Source organism: Sturnira hondurensis, unplaced genomic scaffold (assembly GCF_014824575.4).
Source record: "Sturnira hondurensis isolate 20B ecotype Veracruz unplaced genomic scaffold, ASM1482457v3 Scaffold0000880, whole genome shotgun sequence".
NCBI lineage: Eukaryota > Metazoa > Chordata > Mammalia > Chiroptera > Phyllostomidae > Sturnira > Sturnira hondurensis.
Window position 1 is genome coordinate 954479 of NW_028073511.1, and position 18823 is coordinate 973301.

At 37.4% G+C, this 18823-nt stretch overlaps 1 protein-coding gene across 3 annotated transcripts in view; it reads right to left on the reverse strand.

Moving 5' to 3' along the window:
- KIF6 (kinesin family member 6) overlaps nt 1-18823 on the reverse strand; it is a 427352-nt gene that overhangs the window by 321102 nt on the left and 87427 nt on the right. For 2 of the 3 annotated variants that reach the window (XR_005067343.1, XM_037052020.1), the window contains exons 4-5: nt 8113-8260; nt 3097-3206 (exon numbers count right to left, since the gene is read on the reverse strand). Coding sequence is in view for 1 of the 3 variants with exons in the window: in XM_037052020.1 (XP_036907915.1) it covers nt 3097-3206; nt 8113-8260 (258 nt within the window). In the remaining 2 variants the exon portion in view is untranslated. Of the gene's footprint in view, nt 1-3096; nt 3207-8112; nt 8261-18823 lie in introns of those variants that run through there. The other variant, XM_037052033.1, reaches the window with a different exon arrangement.

Here is an 18823-nt window from a genome sequence, read left to right on the forward strand (position 1 = left end):
CAAACTAAATCAGGTAGAATCAGAGAATCTGAATAGACAGACTACACCTAGTGAAATTGAAGCAGGAATCAACTTCCTTGCATCCCCCATCCAACAAACAGAAACCCTGGAATGGATTGCTTAACAGGTAAATTTTACCAAACATTCTGGGGAGGAATAAGACCTCTCCTTCTCAAAGTATTCCAGAAAATTTAAGAGGAGGGAAGGCTCCCAAGCTCATTTTTCATGAGGCCAGCATTATCCTAATTCCAAAACCAGATAAAGACACTACAGGAAAAGAAAATTATAGGTCAATATCCCTGATAAACATAGATGCTAAAATCCTCAACAAAATATTACCAAACCAAATACAGCAATGCATCAAAAAGTTCCTTGTATTTTTCCACTTTAGATATTTCATGCCAAGGCCTTCTGGACTGAAATGTTTCTGTTGAGAACAGGCTGACAGTGACCAGAGGGAAGAGGGGAGGGAATTTCAGGAGAAATCAGCTTTGTCTTATAGGAGCTCCCTTATCAGTAACTAACCTTGTCTTGAGGATTTTATATTTTCTCTTTGTCTTTAACCTTGGCATTTTAATTATGATGTGTTTTTTTTCTTCACCAGGTTAGGGAAGTTTTTGGACATTATTTCTTCAAACAAGTTCTCATTCCCTTGCTCACTTTTCTCCTTCTGGCATGCCTATGATGCAGATGTTGTTATCATTCATGTTGTCCCAAAAGGCCCTTAAACTATTATCATTTTTAAAATACTTTTTTTTGCTGCTCTGATTGGATGCTTTTTGCTATCCTGTCTTTAAAATTGCTGACTGACTCCTCTCATTCATCCAAACTACTGTTTATTCCTTCCAGTGTATCTTCATTTCAGATACGGTATTCTTCATTTCTGACTGGTCCTTTCTTATGGCTTCTATGTCATTTTTCATGCTGTTAAGCATCCTTTTAAACATTATTGTGAACTCTATATCTGGTAAATTGCTTACCCCCACTTCATTCCATTCTTTTTCTGGAGAGTTCTTCTGTTCTTTCATTAGGGACCTGTTTCTTTGTCTCCCCATTTTGGCTGCATCTTTGCATTTGTTTCTATGTATTAGATAGATCAGCTATGGTTTCCAGTCTTTGTGGAGTGGCCTTATACAGTAGGTGCCCTGTGAGGTTCAGTGGTACAGTCTCCTTAATCATGTGAGCTGGGTGCCTGAGGAATGTCCTTTGTGTGGGTTATGTGAGCCCTCCTGTTGTAATTGAGTCTTGATTGCTATTGGCCCACTCATGCGTGGGATCAACTCTCAGGCTGGCTGACTGTGAGGCTCAACATTGACCATGGTGTGCAAGCTGCTATGCAGATGTTGATCACATGAAGATTTCACTTCAGCAGGGTTTGGTGCCTGCTGAAATCTCCCTTTGGAAATGCTGCTTGTGAAGCTCCTTGGATCCTGCTCTGATGTTGTCTGAAGCCGACCACTGAGAGTGTTGGCTCCGGGCTTCCTGGGAGGGACTCTGGTGCAAAGCGATGTCAAACGCTGCCTGCGACTGGCCCTGGGAAACCTGTTTGGAAGTTGCAGTTATCTACAGTTTGTGGCTTCCTCTGCTGGGTCTGGATGTGTGCAGAAATAACCAAGCTGTGTACCAAGGCTGGCTTTTACTGGGCCCAAAGGAGGGTCAGCTAAAGTCTGAAAGCTCCCAGAGATCCACCTTTACCTGCAGGCTTTCTGTTAGGCTTATTAAGTGTGTGAAACCACTCTTTCTGGTTTCAACTGTAATTAACAGACACTAGATAACAGAAATTTTTTGTAATATAGTGTGGGTTTTTTTAGTATCGATTGAAAATGTTTACCTTTTTGTAAACATAATTCTTCAGTTTCTTTATGGCCAATTTCTTTCATATAGTAAATAATTTTTCCTTTCTCTTAATTATTATACAAGTTATTTAGAGTACCAACAATCATCTTCTTTTTAAACTTTTTCCAATGTATACTGTAAGCACAAAAGAGATGACACATAAAAACATTCCATTAGCCCTGACTGGTATGGCTTATTTAGTTGGATGTCATTCTGCAAAGTGAATCATTGCCAGCTTGATTCCTGGTCAGGGCACATGCTTAGGTTGTATGTTTGGTCCCTGGTGGGGTGTGTACAAGAGGCAACTGATTTATGTGATGTTTCTCACTCACATTAATGTTTTTCTCCCTCTCTTTCTCCCTTTCTTCCTCTCTCAATAAATAAATTAATTAATTAAAAAAATTAACATTAATAGAAGAATACATATAAAGGTGGTATAAAGAGTATAACTTATTTTCTTTATTATTTCTTCTTATTTTATTTACAAATGAAACAGCTGGTTGTTGATCTTTTTGGTAGAGGATTCATACATATTTTAATTGTTTTAGAATATTTAATAAGAAGAAGAGTGAAATGTGTTTTCCTGGTTCTGGTGTCTTCTGATATATGAAGATGTCTGGGACAAAGTACGTGTATATGCATTGTTACCAATTAACATGTGTCTAATTTAGGCAGATAGTCAAACCAGCAGTGAGTAACGTTACACAAATGTTGGCAGGGTAACTTATTCCACTCTCAGATAAGCTCTGAAGACTCTATTTATAGTTTAGTCTTGAAACAATCAGTACCAATTGTGACCAAATGATTGTCACTGTTAATCCTAATAATAGCAGAAAAGGATTGGGGGAAAACGAAAAGTTTTATTTTCTCTCTTTCAGATTCTCTTATTGCTGCTTGAACCCTCATTTGAGTGCCCTCTTCAGAGAAGGCCACAATGAGAGGAGGAAAATGGTTTCAGGTGGCCAGAGCGAAGGAGCACTGCCCTTCCCACCGCTCCTCTCTGCGCCCACACTCCGAGAACTGCCACTGCTCTCTCCCGAACCAGCTCCAAAAGAGACGTTTCCAAGAACAGAGTTTTAAGCAATTTTAGTTCCCATTACTAGTGAAAAAGTATCCATTTTACTACAAAATGACTCTATCACCCAGTATTTGTTATTTACAATTGAGACTAGAAACATGCGAAGTTTCAGAGAAAACAATTAAAGGAAACATCTGAAAGTAATCCGCCCCTACTCCCGCCTTTGTTGTTCTGCTACTCACGGCAAGTCTTCCAAACTGGAGGCTTCATGTCTTGGATCCAATAGATCATAGCCACATTCATTGTAGATTTCCAAATAAGAAATGTGTGTTGTATATATTTTGCTGCTGTCCTGATTTGGAAAGGGGAGAGATATTATTTAATGGCTATAAATAATGATGCAGCTCAGAGGAAGACAAGCACATTTATCATTTTAGTTTCCTCAGTTTCTCTCTTTCCCTCTCTCACTTTGAATGGCTTACATTTTTGACTTGTGACACTTTCAAGTTGCCAGCTACCATATACCCAACACTTTTCCTTCCTTCCTTCTTTCCTTCCTTCCTTCCTTCCTTCCTTCCTTCCTTCCTTCCTTCCTTCCTCCTTTCTTTCTTAATGGCCAATACCCATGATTATAAGCAATTTCAGTCTGTTACTTTGTATTGGTTCCACATTATATGTAAGAAGTCAATATACTTACAATGAGCTGACTTGGTTGCAGAAATGTGTAACACCATTTTCTTTTACTTCCCAGACCAAAAAATAGTTTACTAAGACAAAATAAACTTACATTCTGTGAAAAGTCTATTCATAAAAGAACAAAGAATTGTTTCTTTGGTATAAAAGTTTCAGTAGCAAAAAACTTTCCATCTTGAATCACATTTTTAAACTTTTCTAATATTTAAATTTTCTAATGACATAAGTAGGTAATGTACAAAAGTTAGATGGTGTAAAGCGAATTCCAGGGGACAGAAATGTCTAGCTATATAGCTGATCAAGTAGTCATAAGCACAGACATCACCAGGTCACTGCCTATACCTTACCTGGTGGATTTTCCGGGCCCAAGTGGCAAACCAGGGGTATTCAGATTTTGATTAGAGAGAGGTATTTCCTGTGAGTCACTGCTGAAGTGCAATGACATAGGTGTCAGTGGATTTAGGATAAAATGTCAAGGGGACTGGTTCGATGGTTCTGGTCTTAGTTCTGTCAACAGTCAAAAAAGCAACAAAAACAAAACAAGAAAACCAACATTCTCCCTGGAATGAAATAAAACAGGGAATTTCTTCAGAACTTGGGATTTCCTCAAGAAATATTTGTGTCTTGTGGCAAGAAGGTCAGCAGGTTATCAGAGTGAATACTCACAGAGTGGATTTGCTTAAGATCAATTTCCTGTTAAATCACATCCATATCCAAGACAATCCATTTACCAGGTGTCATTCAAGGAGAGAGAGAACCAAACCACAGAGGTGGGGAGAAAGCAAACCCATCACTGGGATCCTAGTCCCACTAGCTATGGCCTCAGTTTCCTTAATTTAATACCCATTAAATTAAGAAAGCCAGACAATGAATTCCTATACGTTCTTCAGATTAAATAGCTCAGATTAATATAGTTCTCTCATCCTGAAATGGCCCAAACTATTCAAATAAAGATACTACCATTTCATTAAATCAAAATAATACATGAAAAATTCCGGCCACTCTCAGCCAGCACATGACTACAGTAAAATGCTCAAGCTACAGTTCTGAAATTTCACATTCTAGTGTTCTAGTGCGAACTGAATCTTTACTAAACATATTTCTTCCAACTAACTGCTGGAAATTCTATCAGTGTGGTTGTCTCTGGCTGCCTACCCTGCAAATGATCTGTCAGCTAGTTAAATTAGTAACCCAGTTTAGTAAAGGCACCATTTCAACATAACTCTCTGGGTTGAAGCTTGGCTCAGTGCAGGTATCTGAGACTGTACATACTAGACAGACTTGGTGTGGCCTTCAGGCTAGTGAAGTGCTTCCTAAAATACTCCATGAAATATTCATGGAAAAACTGATCCTTGGTGAACACATGCAAGTGAAGCAAAAGTAGGTGTACAGTCGTGAGTGTGCAAAACAGTTTACTCCTGAACTGTTATTTATTAATTATTGAATTATTTTCATGTGAACGACTGTAAATGTACTTTTGCCCTACCCTGTGTATACCGTTCCTCTCTGGAAGATTCACAGAGCCCATTAAAGGCCACAACAACATCCCAAGATCCTGTTTAAAACAACATATTCCTAAAACTTCTCTGAGCATATCTGAAATATGCTGTAGATTGTGGTCTGAGGTTCTGTGGTTTTAGCATGTACTTCTGAGCTCATCTTAGCACCAGAGCAAAAACTGGATTTAAATTCTGGGTCTGCCATCTGTCACTGAGTGTTCTGCACTCCTATGCTCAGTCTTTTAACCATGAAAATGGGGGATAATAACTATTATCTTGTGGATCTGTTGCAACAGAAAGATAGAGCCTGTATTTAAAATCCTACCAAAAATGTGTGATCTGCAATAGTCACCAATAAATTGTTACTGCTGTTATTATTATTGCTGCTGTTATTATTTTTATATTTTTAAACCCTTTAAATGGAGAATTCTGTACGTGAATATAAAAAGAAAGGAAAAGACACAAGGAAAAGCCAACTTGTATGTCCACTTGCAATGGAGAAACTCTATTCTTCCAGAAGTTAGAAGAAATCTATGATTTCTCTTCTAAAGAGGAAGTCAGGCCCACGGCCCCAAGATGATAGGGATAATGCCTTTGGCTCCTCTGCTTCTGCCTTTTCTAGGCTTTCGTTGGCATGAAATTCGCGGAGCTCTGTGGCAAGCTACCTTTCCTTATTACTCTTTTTTTAGTGTTTAGGATTGCCAGACTGTAATGTAACACACATGTTCTCTGCAGACAGTCTTTTCTTCTGCCCCCAAACAAGTTTGAACCTCATAATACTCAAAAATAATGGGCAGGGATTTCTAAAATAAATGCACTCAATTTTCTTCTCTTAACATCATTGAAACTGGGCTCCTATCATACAGGCATTTTAGAATCCAGTATGTACTGGCTCTTGTTTATCTTGAAATAAATACTTTGCATAAGTCAAATATTTTATTTAAGAATTCCACAGAGCACCATGTGGCCCTCTAAAGCAATCAGTTGGGGACAGCTAAGTACCTGTCTGAATTTTTTTGGCTTTACACTGTGGACAAACTTTATGACGCACTTCAAGTTGCCTCTGCCTTGCCATAGTCCAGTTTGACTACAATGAATGTCTTGTTCCCCATCATGGAAACTGTCTGTTTACGAAGAGTTGTGCTGGCTGTAAATTCGTCTGATGGCCTCTCTCCAAACTCAGGATCGTTCAGGATAAAATGGGGCTTAGAGTAATGTCAATGACAAACACAGAAAACAATGAACCCAACACATGGTAGGTACTTGGGAGACATGTAGATTTTTAGCATTGTATTCATATTTTGGTAAACACAGACAAAATTTTTAAGAGACAAATACATTTTCTATTAGAAAATGATTTGTTGATTCTGTTTAACTTTATCAAGGGGATTAGCTTTGTTCTGAGTTTCAAAGGGTTCTTTGAAATTGGCCAGGGATCTTTTCTCCATGTGCACAAATAGGACATTAAGTCCTCACTTAACATTCCCAATGCGTCCAAAGGCTTTGAGAGAAACAATACATATTTTACCAGAGGCTAATTGATATAAACATGAGTTAAGTTCCTACAGCATCTCATCAACATTTTAACAAGACTTGGGACGAAATGATCTTATTCAAAGACCTGCTATACACAGCTGTAGTAATAACGTTCGTGTATTGAGCATCTACTATGTGCCAAGAACTGGACAACATCCTTAAATACAGTACACTCAGCTCCCAGAGCAACTCTACAAGCCTGAACCTTTAAGAAACTGTCCCAAGTCACCATGCTGTAAGCAGAAGCAGGTTGGCCTGCACCAACTTCAATGACCTTTCCAAGACTACACACTTGCACATTAGGCCATAGCAATGAAAGCCATTACAAATACATCCCCAGTTTGTGAAATCTGAGGGAAAAAAAAAACAAAACAGCTAATGTCAGAAATAAATGAGTAAATGAAAAGAAGGGATTTGAATCCAACATATGTACTATACTCAACTCCCTGTTCCAAGTTTTCTGGCATGCAGAATTGGAATGTTTGAGCTAGTGAGAGATGAGCTGAACTAATGGGTAATTGCTACTTTATGGGTGGAAATTAGAATTATGCAGATCTCAGCGATTTCTTCTTACTGTTGCAACTTAAAATGCAAACAGCATACAGTTGAGAAATTTTAGAATGACTGTTATACTGACCTAGTTAGGACATTTGTCATACAGAATTTGTGCAACCAAGCAATTGTTGGAACTACTAGGGATGCTAGAGATCCTCTAGTACTATTCAATCTCCACTTTCATGGAGGGAACAGAAACCCAGAGAAATGGCTCATTGTAGAGAACCTGTTTAAATACAACCAACAAAACAAATCCAGTCTGGGATACAGGGCAGTGTATAGAGTGATAAAAAGCGCACAGTTTGGTATTGCACATACCTGGAATGGACCTCCAGATCAGCTACTTACAAGAACCCAGAAAAAGATATTAATCTGAGACTTAGTTTCCCCAAATATAAAATGGGAGTAAAGATTCCTACAATGTTAGTTGTATTATATGTTGTATTAAATATTGATAAAACAATAGGCACTTGGAGCCACAGTGCCTACTGTTTTCTGATGCATAAAATATAGATAGGGAATTTGCCCTTATAGTAATATTAACTGCAATAGGATTTTTACTCTGGTAGATTCCTGTGAGCTTCTTTTAAAAGTGTAATAAAGGAACAATCACATTATCCTTTTCAGGGCTTTAGCAGCTAAAATAAAGATCTGTTTTGGCAAGAGGGCATTCTTTAGTTTCTTAATGGAGAATGTAAGATATGGAAAATGTGTTGTCTGTTCTTTTAACCTCCATGTGTATATCAGAAGGAACTCCCTTTGAGCCTTAGCTGATACAGCATCCCCTTAATGAGAAGTACTTTCTTAATTTCTACTTCTTCAGCAAAATCCCAAAGTTCCCTTCAATGTGAAGGCCAGAATTACTGCACGATAATCCTCTCCATTTAGATACAATATACTGTCACCATAAATTTCTTGCTCACAGTAAATTTCTGCTGAATGCATCAAATAAAAAACGAACTTGTAGTTCCATACCTTTTGCAACTGCTCAAAAATGTATGACAGTGTCCTTGGGATGATGCCTCTGTCCCTGTAGCGCTCTGCCCCACCTGTGATGGTGAATGTCTTACCGCTGCCCGTCTGCCCATATGCAAAGACGGTGCCATTGTAGCCTGCCAGGACACTACATAAAGAGATGACACACTTTTAATATAAAAACAGATAATTGCATTTGCATTAAATGGCTTGTATTATAATAGCAACCTGACTCACTACTTATGAAAAGATATCTATAGAAATTTTTCTCTATGTGAGTATCTAGCCAGACTTACTTTTTAATGAGGAGCATCAGCAGATTGCTCTTTTTCTCTAAGAAAGCACCAGCAACAAAAATGGGGACCAGACACCTTAAATTTTTCCTTTCAAATAATCAGATTTTTAAAGTTTAGAGTGGTTTTATATTTACAAAACATTGCAAAGATAGTATGAAGAGCACATGTACACCACACCTAGATTCCCCTATTTTCCCCTAATGCTCACTGTCACAACTAATGAACCGATATTGGTATATTATTACAAACTTTGTTAAAGTATCCTTGGTTTTTATACAATGTGGCCTACTTTTCATCTTTACTAAGATACACCTGACATACAACATATGCAAGTTTAAAATGTACCATGTGATGATTTGATACACGTATATGTTGTGAAATGACTGCCACAGTAACATTCCTTAGCATGTCTATCACCTCATATAATCAGTGTATTTTTTGGACCATAAGATACATTTAGGTTTTAGAGGAGGAAAATAGAAAAAAAATTGAAACAAAAAATGTGGTAAAATATTTAATAACATAAGTAACATAATATTTCACCAATGTAAATGTAAACAGAACTCAACAGCAGGATTACCAACCATTATTCCTCCCAAATTGGGAGGTGCACTTATAGTCCAGAAAATACGGTACTATTTCTTTCATGGTAATAATATTAAAGATATATTCCCCTAATGACTTATGTATATATAGGATCTGGCAGAAGTAAGACCTGCTTGAGTGTGGTTGGTAGGGTAATAATATGGGAGTAATAATTCATAGTTTTAATTTGAACATTTTGCCTAAAATGTCATATGGTGTGCTTGAATGGGCTATTGTTCTGTTGCAGAATTACATGTTTATGATATTGTGATAAAAGCTTTTGTAATAAAAAAGGGTTTTATTTGTGCTGGACCCTGTATAATACACTATTGTTAACTACAGTAACCATGCTGTATATTAGATCCCCAGGATGTATTTATCTTATAACTGAAAGTTTGGACCCTTTGGCCAATACCTCCCAATATTCCATACCCACAGTCCCTGGCAACCACCATTTTAGTATTTATTTTCATGAGTTAGGTTTTTTGGATTACACATACAAAAGCATACGGTATTTGTCTTTCTCTGTCTGGCTTAGTTCACTTAGCATCAAGCTCTCAAGGTCGATCCAAGTTGTCACAAAGGGCAGGATTTCCTTCCTTTTCATGGCTGCATTGTAGTCTTGAATGTGTGTGTGTATACACATCTTCTGTTGGGAACTGCCCTGCCTGGCTTCAGAAGCTGTAACCAACCACCCTCCCCCCCAACCATGGCTAAGGTTGAGTGAGCGACCTTCTGACCATAAGCGACTAAGGAGACAAAGCTTATCTCCCTGGCAGAGGTGTTGCCTCTCCTCCTTTTACTTCACCCTGCCTGGCCCCTAAAGCTTGATTGGTTACCCAATGACAGGTAAGACTCCTCCAGGGAGGGATGACCTGTGACAGGCACAATCATGGGTAGCCTCAGGGAAAGACTTGGGGGGCTATAGAAAAAGGGGATGATGGATCCTCACCCCTCGGCTTTGATATAGCCTGAGTCCTCATTCTGTCTGCAAGAAGTCTCCTAATCTCTTGGCTGCCTTAGTTCCCCTGTCTGACTTAAGCCTAAAACGAAGCTGGAGGTGTGCTGGAAAGGGTCAGTTCCTAGGGTGATCAGGCCTAAGAAAGAATGCATAAAATCCTATGAAACCTACTTTGCTAATATCCTCAGTTTAAATAATAAGGGACCAACAGGAAGTGAGTTTGTTCCCCAAAATTTTATGGCCCTTTAACTATCTACCCTGACTCAGAATAAGCCCTCAGAGTTCTTTGAATGTTATCTATTGTTTAATCATTTCTGCCTGACAATGATTGATGAGCTTTATTCCTGTGCAAATTGAACCCAATAAAAACCTGTTGAAGTAAGGGTCCCAGTACTCTCCTCTTGAGAGGGTGACCGAGACACTCCAAGGCTTTTTCTCCTCTTGACAGAGGAGCCATGCCATCCCTTTTCCTCCACAGGATTCAGTAGTCTGTGTGAACTTGTCTCCTATCTCATCCACAATGCCTCAGACCCCAGCAGCTGGGATCCAGGCCAATCTTCCTTACCCATTCATCCGTCAAAGGATACTTAGGTTTTCCCACCCTTTGGCTACTGTGAATGATGCTGCAGTGAACATGGGAGTGCCAGTATCTCTTTGAGAGAGTGATTTCACTTCCATCAGATATATACTCAGCAATGGGATTACTGGATCATATGGTTGTTTTATTTTTAATTTTTTAAGCAAATTCCATACTGTTTCCCATAGTAGATGCATCAGTGTACACTCCCACCCACAGTACACAGAGATTTCCTTCACTTCACATCCTCTACAGCACTTGTAATCTCTTGTCTTTTTGGTAACAGTTATCCTAACAGGTGTATGGAGATACCTCACTGAGGTTTTGAATTGCATTTCCCTGATGATTAAATATGTTGAACCCTTTTCATGTACCTTGCCCATTTGTCATCATCTTTGGGAAAATTTCTATTTCAGTCTTCTGCCCATTTTAATTTTGTTTGCTACTTTTAATTTTTGCTATATTAACAATATTAATGGGTTTTTTATATAGTTTAGATATTAACTACTTACCGATAGATAGCTTGAAAAGAAGTTGTTTTTCATTTTGTTGATTGCTTTTTCTGCTATAGATGGAATTTGATGCAGTCCTATTTGTTGATTTTTGCATTTGTTGCATGAGCTTTTGGTTTCAGATCCAAAAAAATTGTTATCAAGACTGATGTTGAATTAATGTTTTGTGTTTCTTTGGATAAATTGCCAGAAGTGGAATCACTGGGCCATAAAGCAGATTTATTTTTAATCTTTTGAGGAAACTCCATACTGTTTTCCACAGTGGCTGCACCAATCAGCATTCCCACCAACAGTGCACTAAGGGACTTCCTTTTCTCCATATTCTCCCTTTTCTCCATATTCTAGCCAACTCTTGTCATTTGTGGATTTATTGATGATAGCCATTCTAATATCTCACTGTGGTTTTAATTTGCATGTCTGTGGCATTTAGAGACATTGAGTATCTTCCCATGTCTATTGACCTTCTGTATGTCCTCTCTGAAGAGGTGTCTATTCAGATCTTCTGCCCATTTTTAAATTGAATTGTTTGTTTGGTTTTTTTTTTTTTTGCTGTTGAGTAGCATGAATTCTTTATAAATTTTAGATATTAAGTTCATATTAGATTATCATTGGTGAATATCTTCTCCCATTTAGTGGGTTGTACCTTTGTGTGTTTTTTTTATGGTTTCCTTTGCTGTGTAAAACCCTTTTATTTTGCTGTAATCCAATTTGTTTTCCTTTTGTTTCCCTTGCCCAAGAAGATATATTCCTATGCTCATTTACAATGTTATTTACATAATCAAGTTATAAAAGCAACCAAAGTGCCTAGCAATACACAATTAATAAAAAGCAATGGCAGATATATATAATGGAATATTACCAGGTCATAAAAAATAATGAAATCTTATTACCATTTGCTATAGCATAGAAGGACCTAGAGGGTATTATGCTCACCAAATAAGTCAATCAGAAAAAAATAAATACTATATGATTTCACGTATATATGGACTCTAAAGAACAAAATAAGTGAACAAACAGAACTGAAACAGATTCACAAACTTCCGTGTCAAGATGGTAGCATAGACAGACATGGCTTACCTCCTCACACAACCACATCAAAATTACAACTAAAATATAGAACAATCATCACTCAGAACTGACAGAAATCAGGTTCAGTGAAAGTCTGACAACTATGGAATTAAAGAAACTGTATCTACCCAGACTGGTAGGAGGCATACAGATATGCTATGGGCTGGTCCCACACCCACATGTGGTGAATACAATTTCAGGAGAGATTTCTCCAGAGTGAGGAGTCCTAGCCCCACACCAAGCACCCCAGCCCAGGATTCCAATGCTAGGAAAATAAGTCCCTACAACTTTTGGTTGTCAAAACCAGTGGGGATTGAGTCAGTGGAAGAAACTGCTGGAGCCCCAAGCAGTTCCTCTTAAAGCACCTGCACATGGATTCACCTACTCAGACTCACTCCCTCTGACCTCCAGCACCAGGCTAGCAGCTTGAAAGTCACCAGGGGTATACAGGGAGAAACTGAAGTGTCTTGTATCAAGGCAAGCAGAGGCCATCTGCCCCTTTGCTAAACACTCCTCCTACAGAGTCGGTAGACTGGTGCCATATCTGAGACTTCAATAACCTGAGTAACACTGTCTGAGCAGCCTTTGAGATCCCTGGAGGTTCTGCCCTACCCAACTTATGAGCCAACCCAAGCTGTTTTTCCATATGAATGGCTGGTCTTGGCTCAGACTTTATAACTTCCTAAATCCTACCAAACAAGCAACAACTGGCTTCAGTGAATCCCAGGCTTGGCCCTAGCAGCAACCACCTTAGATTCACAGTTTGGCTTCACCTAGAAATCTCCAAGCCCAGAACAAGTAGCACTACCCCAGACTGCTTTATAGCTGAGACAAGTAGCCCCACACAAAACATAGGTAAGGGCTGACCTTAGTCTGAACAACCCGGGAAACCACAGGGTAGGTGCACCCACTGGATAGCTACAGACTATATCAGAGCACCACCACCCTGGTCCTGAACAGCTGATACTCCACATAGGGCAGAGGTTGGTGGTCAGTGGTCATAGCCAGTGCTTGCAGCTGTCTGGCCTGGGCAATTCCCTCCCATTGATCTGTCAACAGCAACCAAGACTCAACTACAAGAGGAGGGTGTAATAAGCCCACATGAAGGGCACACCTCAACTACCCAGCTTGGGTGAGAGGGGAGGCTGTGCCCCTGGACCCTATAGGACACGTACTACATTAGGCTGTACTACCAAGACATGGAGTCAAAGCAGCTTTGCCTAACACATAGAATCAAACATGGGAGGCTGCCAAAATGGGTAGACAAAGAAACACAGCCCAAATGGAAAAACAAATCAAAACTCCAGAAAAAGAGCTCAGTGAAATGGAGATAAGCAATCTATCAGATGCAAGTTCATGACACCGGTTATAAGGATGCTCAAGTAACTTAGAGAGGACCTCAACAGATAAAAATGATCCAGGCAGAAACAAAAGATACACCAATTGAAACAAAGAACAATTTACATGGAAACAACAGTAAAGTGGATGAGGCCAAGATTCAAATCAAATATATGGATCATAAAGATGCAAAAAAACCCAAATAACTAATCATAAAAACTAGAAGAAAAAAAGAACCCAGAAAAAATAAGGATAGTATAAGCAGCCTCTGGGACAACTTCAAGAGGTAAAAAATTGACATCATAGGGGTACCAGAAGGAGAAGAGAAAGAGCAAGGAATTGGAAATCTATTTGAAAAAATAGTGAAAGAAAACTTCCCTAATTTGGTGAAGGAAAAAGACATGCAAGTCCAGGAAGCACAGAGAGTCCCATACAAGATGGATGCAAAGAAGTTCACTCCAACATACATCATAATCAAAATGCCAAAGATTAAAGATGAGAATCTTAAAAGCGGCAAGAGAATACAAGTTAGTTACCTATAGGAGTTCCCATAAGACTGTCAGTCGATTTCTCAAAAGAAACTTTGCAGGCTGGAACAGATTGGCAAGAAATATTCAAAGTCATGAAAAGCAGTGACCTATAGCTAAGATTGCTCCACTCACCACAGATATAATTTAGAATCCAAGGTAAAGATAGATAAAGATATAATTTAGATAAAGAGTTTCTCAGACAAGAAAAATCTAAAGGAGTTCATCATCGCCACACCAGGCGATGATGGGATTTATTTAAGAAAGGGATTTATTTAAGAAAACGAAGATCAAAACTGAACAATAAAGTGGCAAAAAATACAAATCTATCAACAATGGAGTCTAAAAAACAAACTGAGCAAACAAGAAGGAAAAAGACAGAATCATGCATACAGAGAGTGTTTTGATGGTTTCCAGATGGGAAGGGGTAGAGGAGAATGGGTGAAGAGGTGAGGGGATTAAGAATTACAAATAGGTAGTTTCAGAATAGCCATACAGTATAGGAAATGGAGTAGCCAAAGAACTTATTATACACATGTCCTATGGACATGAATGGGGGTTATTGCTTGAGGGAGTGGGGTTGCTAGGTGGAGTGGAGCTGCAAAGGGGTGGGGGACTCAGGACAACTGTAATAGCATAATCAATAAAATATAATTTAATAAAAAGAAACAGATTCAGAGATAGAGAGACTACTGGTGGTTGCCAGAGGGGAGGGGGTTTGGGGTGAAAGAGGTTCAGGAACTAACAAGCACAAATTGCAAGTTACAAAACAGTCATAGGGGAGTAAGTAAAGCATAGGAAATATAGTCAATAATATTGTGATAACTATGTATGGTGCCAATTGGGGTCTGGAAATATCAAGGGGGATGCTATGTAAAGTATACGATTATCTAACCACTATGCTGTACCCCTGAAATCAATACACAACTTTTTTTAAAAAAAAGATCAGTGTCAAGGAGCTTTTTCCCTATGTTTTCTAGAAATTTTAGTCTTGGGTCTTACATTAGGTCTTTAATCTATTTTGAGTTAATTTCAGTGAGTGGTGTAAGATAGGAGTCCAACTTTATTTTTCTGCATGTGAATATCCAGACTTCCCAGAACCATTTATTCAAGAGATTACCCTTTCTCTTTTGAGCATTCTTAGGTAACGTGTAAAATATTTGTTGTATGTGCATGGGTTTATTTCTGGGCTCTTGATTCTGTTCCATTAGTCTATGTGTCTGTTTTTATACCAGTACCATATCATTTTGATTACTATAGGTTTGCAATATAGTGTGAAGTCAGAAATGCCTCCAGATTTGCTCTTTTTTCTCAGGATGGCTTTGGTTGTTGAGGGTCTTTTGTGGTTCCATATAAATTTTAAGATTTTTTCTATTTCTATGAAAATACCCTGCTATGAAAAATCCCATTGGAATTATGATAGTGAGTGCATTGAATCTATAGATGTTATCTTTGGGTAGTATGGACATTTTAACAATATTATCTCTTTCAATCCACAAACATGGAATAGTTTTCAATTTATTTGTGTGTTTTTCAATTCCTTTCATGTTTTGTAATTTTTAATGTACAGATATTTCACCACCTTGGTTAAATTTATTACTAAGTATTTTATTGTTTTTGATGCTGCTGCAAGTAGGAAATAAATTTTTTTCTTCAGGTATTTATTACTAGTGTATAGAAACATAACTGATTTTTGTATACTGATTTTGTATATTGAAACTTTACTGAATTTATTAATTAGTTCTAACATTTTTTAAATTAAATTTTATTTTAATTGTTGTTCAAGTAAAATTTTCTGTCTTTTACTCCCATCCAAGCCCACCCCCTAGCCCTCCCCACCTCCTTCCCATTTCCACGCCCCCACCCTGCTAGTTCTTGTCCATGTGTCATTTATACTTATTCCTGTAAACTCTTCCCATTTCCCCCTGATAGTCCCTCCTCACTCCCCTCTGGTCACTGTCAGCCTGTTGTATTTCAGTGTCTTTGGTTATATTTTGCTTGTTTTGTTGTTTAGGTTCCTGTTAAGGGTGAAATCATATGGTATTTGTCTTTTACCATCTGGCTTATTTCACTTAGTATAATGCTTTCCAGTTCTAACAGTTTTTGATGGAGTCTTCAGGATTTTCTACATTTAAGATTAAATCATCTACACAGAGATAGATCATTTTACTTCTTGGCCTCTAATCGGATGCCTTTTATTTCTATTTCTTGCCTAACTGCTCTGGCTAGGACTTCCAGTACTATATAAATAAGAGTGGTGAGAGGTTACCCTTGTCTTGTTCCCAATCTTAGCAGGAAAAAAAAATTAACATTTCACCATCAAATATAATGCTAGCTATAGGTTGTCATATATGGCCTTTGTTATAATGATGTATGTTCCTTCTATACTCAATTTGCTAAGAATTTTTATTACAAAATGTTTAATTTTGTCAAATTCTTTTTCTGAACCTATTGAAATAATCACATGGTTTTTATCTTCCATTTTATTAATTTAGTGTATCACAATTACCGATTTGCATATGTTGAATCATCCTTGCATTCCATGGATAAATCCCACTTGCTCATAGTATATGGTACTTTTAATGTGCTGTTGAATTCAGTTTGCTAGTATTCAATGTTTTGAGTATTCTTGCATCTATATTCAGATACTTCAGTCTGTAGTTTTCCCTTCTTCTTCTTATATTGTCCTGACCTGGCTTTGGTATCATGGTAATACTGACCTCATAAAATGAGTTTAGGAGTGTTCCCTCATTTTCAATTTATTTAGAAGACTTTGAGAAAGAATAGCATTAGTTTTTAAATCTCGGTAGAATTCATCAGTGAAACCATCTGGTCTTAGACTTTTCTTGGTTGGAAGGTTTTTGATTACAGATTCAATCTCCTTATTTGTTATTGTTCTGTTCAAATTTTCTGTTTCTTCGTGATTCAGTCTTGGTAAGTTGTGTGTTTGTAGGAATTTATCCATTTCTGTGGGTTATCCAACTTTTCTGGCATAGAATGTTCATTGCCTCTTATAACCCTTTGTATTTCTGTGTGTCAGTTGTAACGTCTCTTCTTTCAGTTATGATTTCATTTATTTGGGTCTTGTCTCTTAGTTGAGCTACAGCTTTGTCAATTTTGTTTATTTTTGCTTCAGAAAAACAGCTTTTAATTTCATTGATCTTTTTATAGCTTTTCTGGTCACTATTTTGTTTATTTTTACTCTGTCATTTCCTTTCTTCACCTAACTTTGGGCTTAGTCTGTTTTTCTAGTTTCATAGGGTACAGATTTAGGTTATTTGTGAGTTTTGTTTTTCTTAATGTAGGCATTTATAGCTATATACTTCTGTCCTAGAACTGCTTGTATTGAATTTCATAAGTTTTGGTATGTTGTATTTCCATTTTTGTTTGTTTCAAGGTATATTTTTATTTCCTTTTTGAGTTCTTTCTTGACCCGTTGGTTTTTTAAAGAATGTGCTATTTAATTTCAATACATTTGTGAATTTTTTAGTTTTCCTCCTGTTACTAATTTCTAGTTTCATACCATTGTGGCTATGAAAAAATATTTGGTTTGGTTTAATATTATTAGATTTGCTAAAGTTTGTTTTGTGATCTAACATATGATTTATACTGGAGAATGTTCCATTTCTGCTTGAGAAGAATGTATATGCTGCTGTTGATGGGTGGAATGTTCTATATTTGTTAAATAAATTTATTCCAAGGCACAGTTCACATCCAATGTTTCCTCATTGATTTTCTGTGTGGATGATGTATCCAATGTTGAAGTGGAATATTAAATTCCATGACTATTATTATATTTTCACCTTTCTCTCTTCAGCACTGTTAGTATCTGCTTGATACATTTAGGTGTTCCCTATGTTGGATGCATATATATTTACAATCATTACACCCACATGATGAATTGACTTTTTATCATTATACAGTGATCTTCTTCGTCTTCTGTTACAGTTTTTCACTTAAAGTCTATTTTGTCTGATATAAATATAGCTATTCTTGCTTTCTTTTGGTTTGCTTTTGCACAAAATACTGTTTCCTATTCCTTCACTTTCAGGCTGTGTGTTTCCTGGAAGCTGAAGTGAGTTTCTTACAGGCAGCCTATGCTTGGCTCTTGTCTTCTAATTCATTCAGTTACTCTTTGCCTTGTGATTGGAGAATTTAACCCATTCACATTTAAAGCAACTATTGATAGGTAAGGACTTACCAATGCCTTCTTATTTCATTGTTTCCTGGCTATTTTATAGTTTATGTGTTCCTTTGTCCTTTTTTGCTGTCTTTCTTTGTGAACTGATGCTTTTTCCCTGCAGTATTCTTTGATTCCTTCTCTTTATCTTTTGTGTATCTAATATTGGTTTTTCTTTTGTGTTTACCACAAGGCTTATATAAAGTGTCTTATATGTAGAACAGTGTATTTTAAGTTGATAACAACTTTGATCACATGCAAAAACTGTACCATTTACCCTTCATCCCATGTTTTATGTTTTTTTAAAGTTTTATTTATTTATCTTTAGAGGGGAAGGGAAGGAGAGAGGGAGAGAAATATCAATGTATGGTTGCCTTTCGTGTGTCCTCTGCTGGGAACTGGCCTGCAACCCAGGCATGTGCCCCAACTGGGAATTGAACCATGATCCTTTGGTTCACAGGCCCACGCTCAATCCACTGAGCTACACCGGTCAGGGTCCATATTTTATGTTTTTGATGTCACAGTTAATCTCTCTTTATACTGAATATTTATTAATAAATAATTGTAACTATAGTTATGTTTAATACCTTTGTCATTTAACCATTATACTAGAGTTAAGTGATTAACACACACCATATCACAACATTAGAGTATTTGGAATTTGACT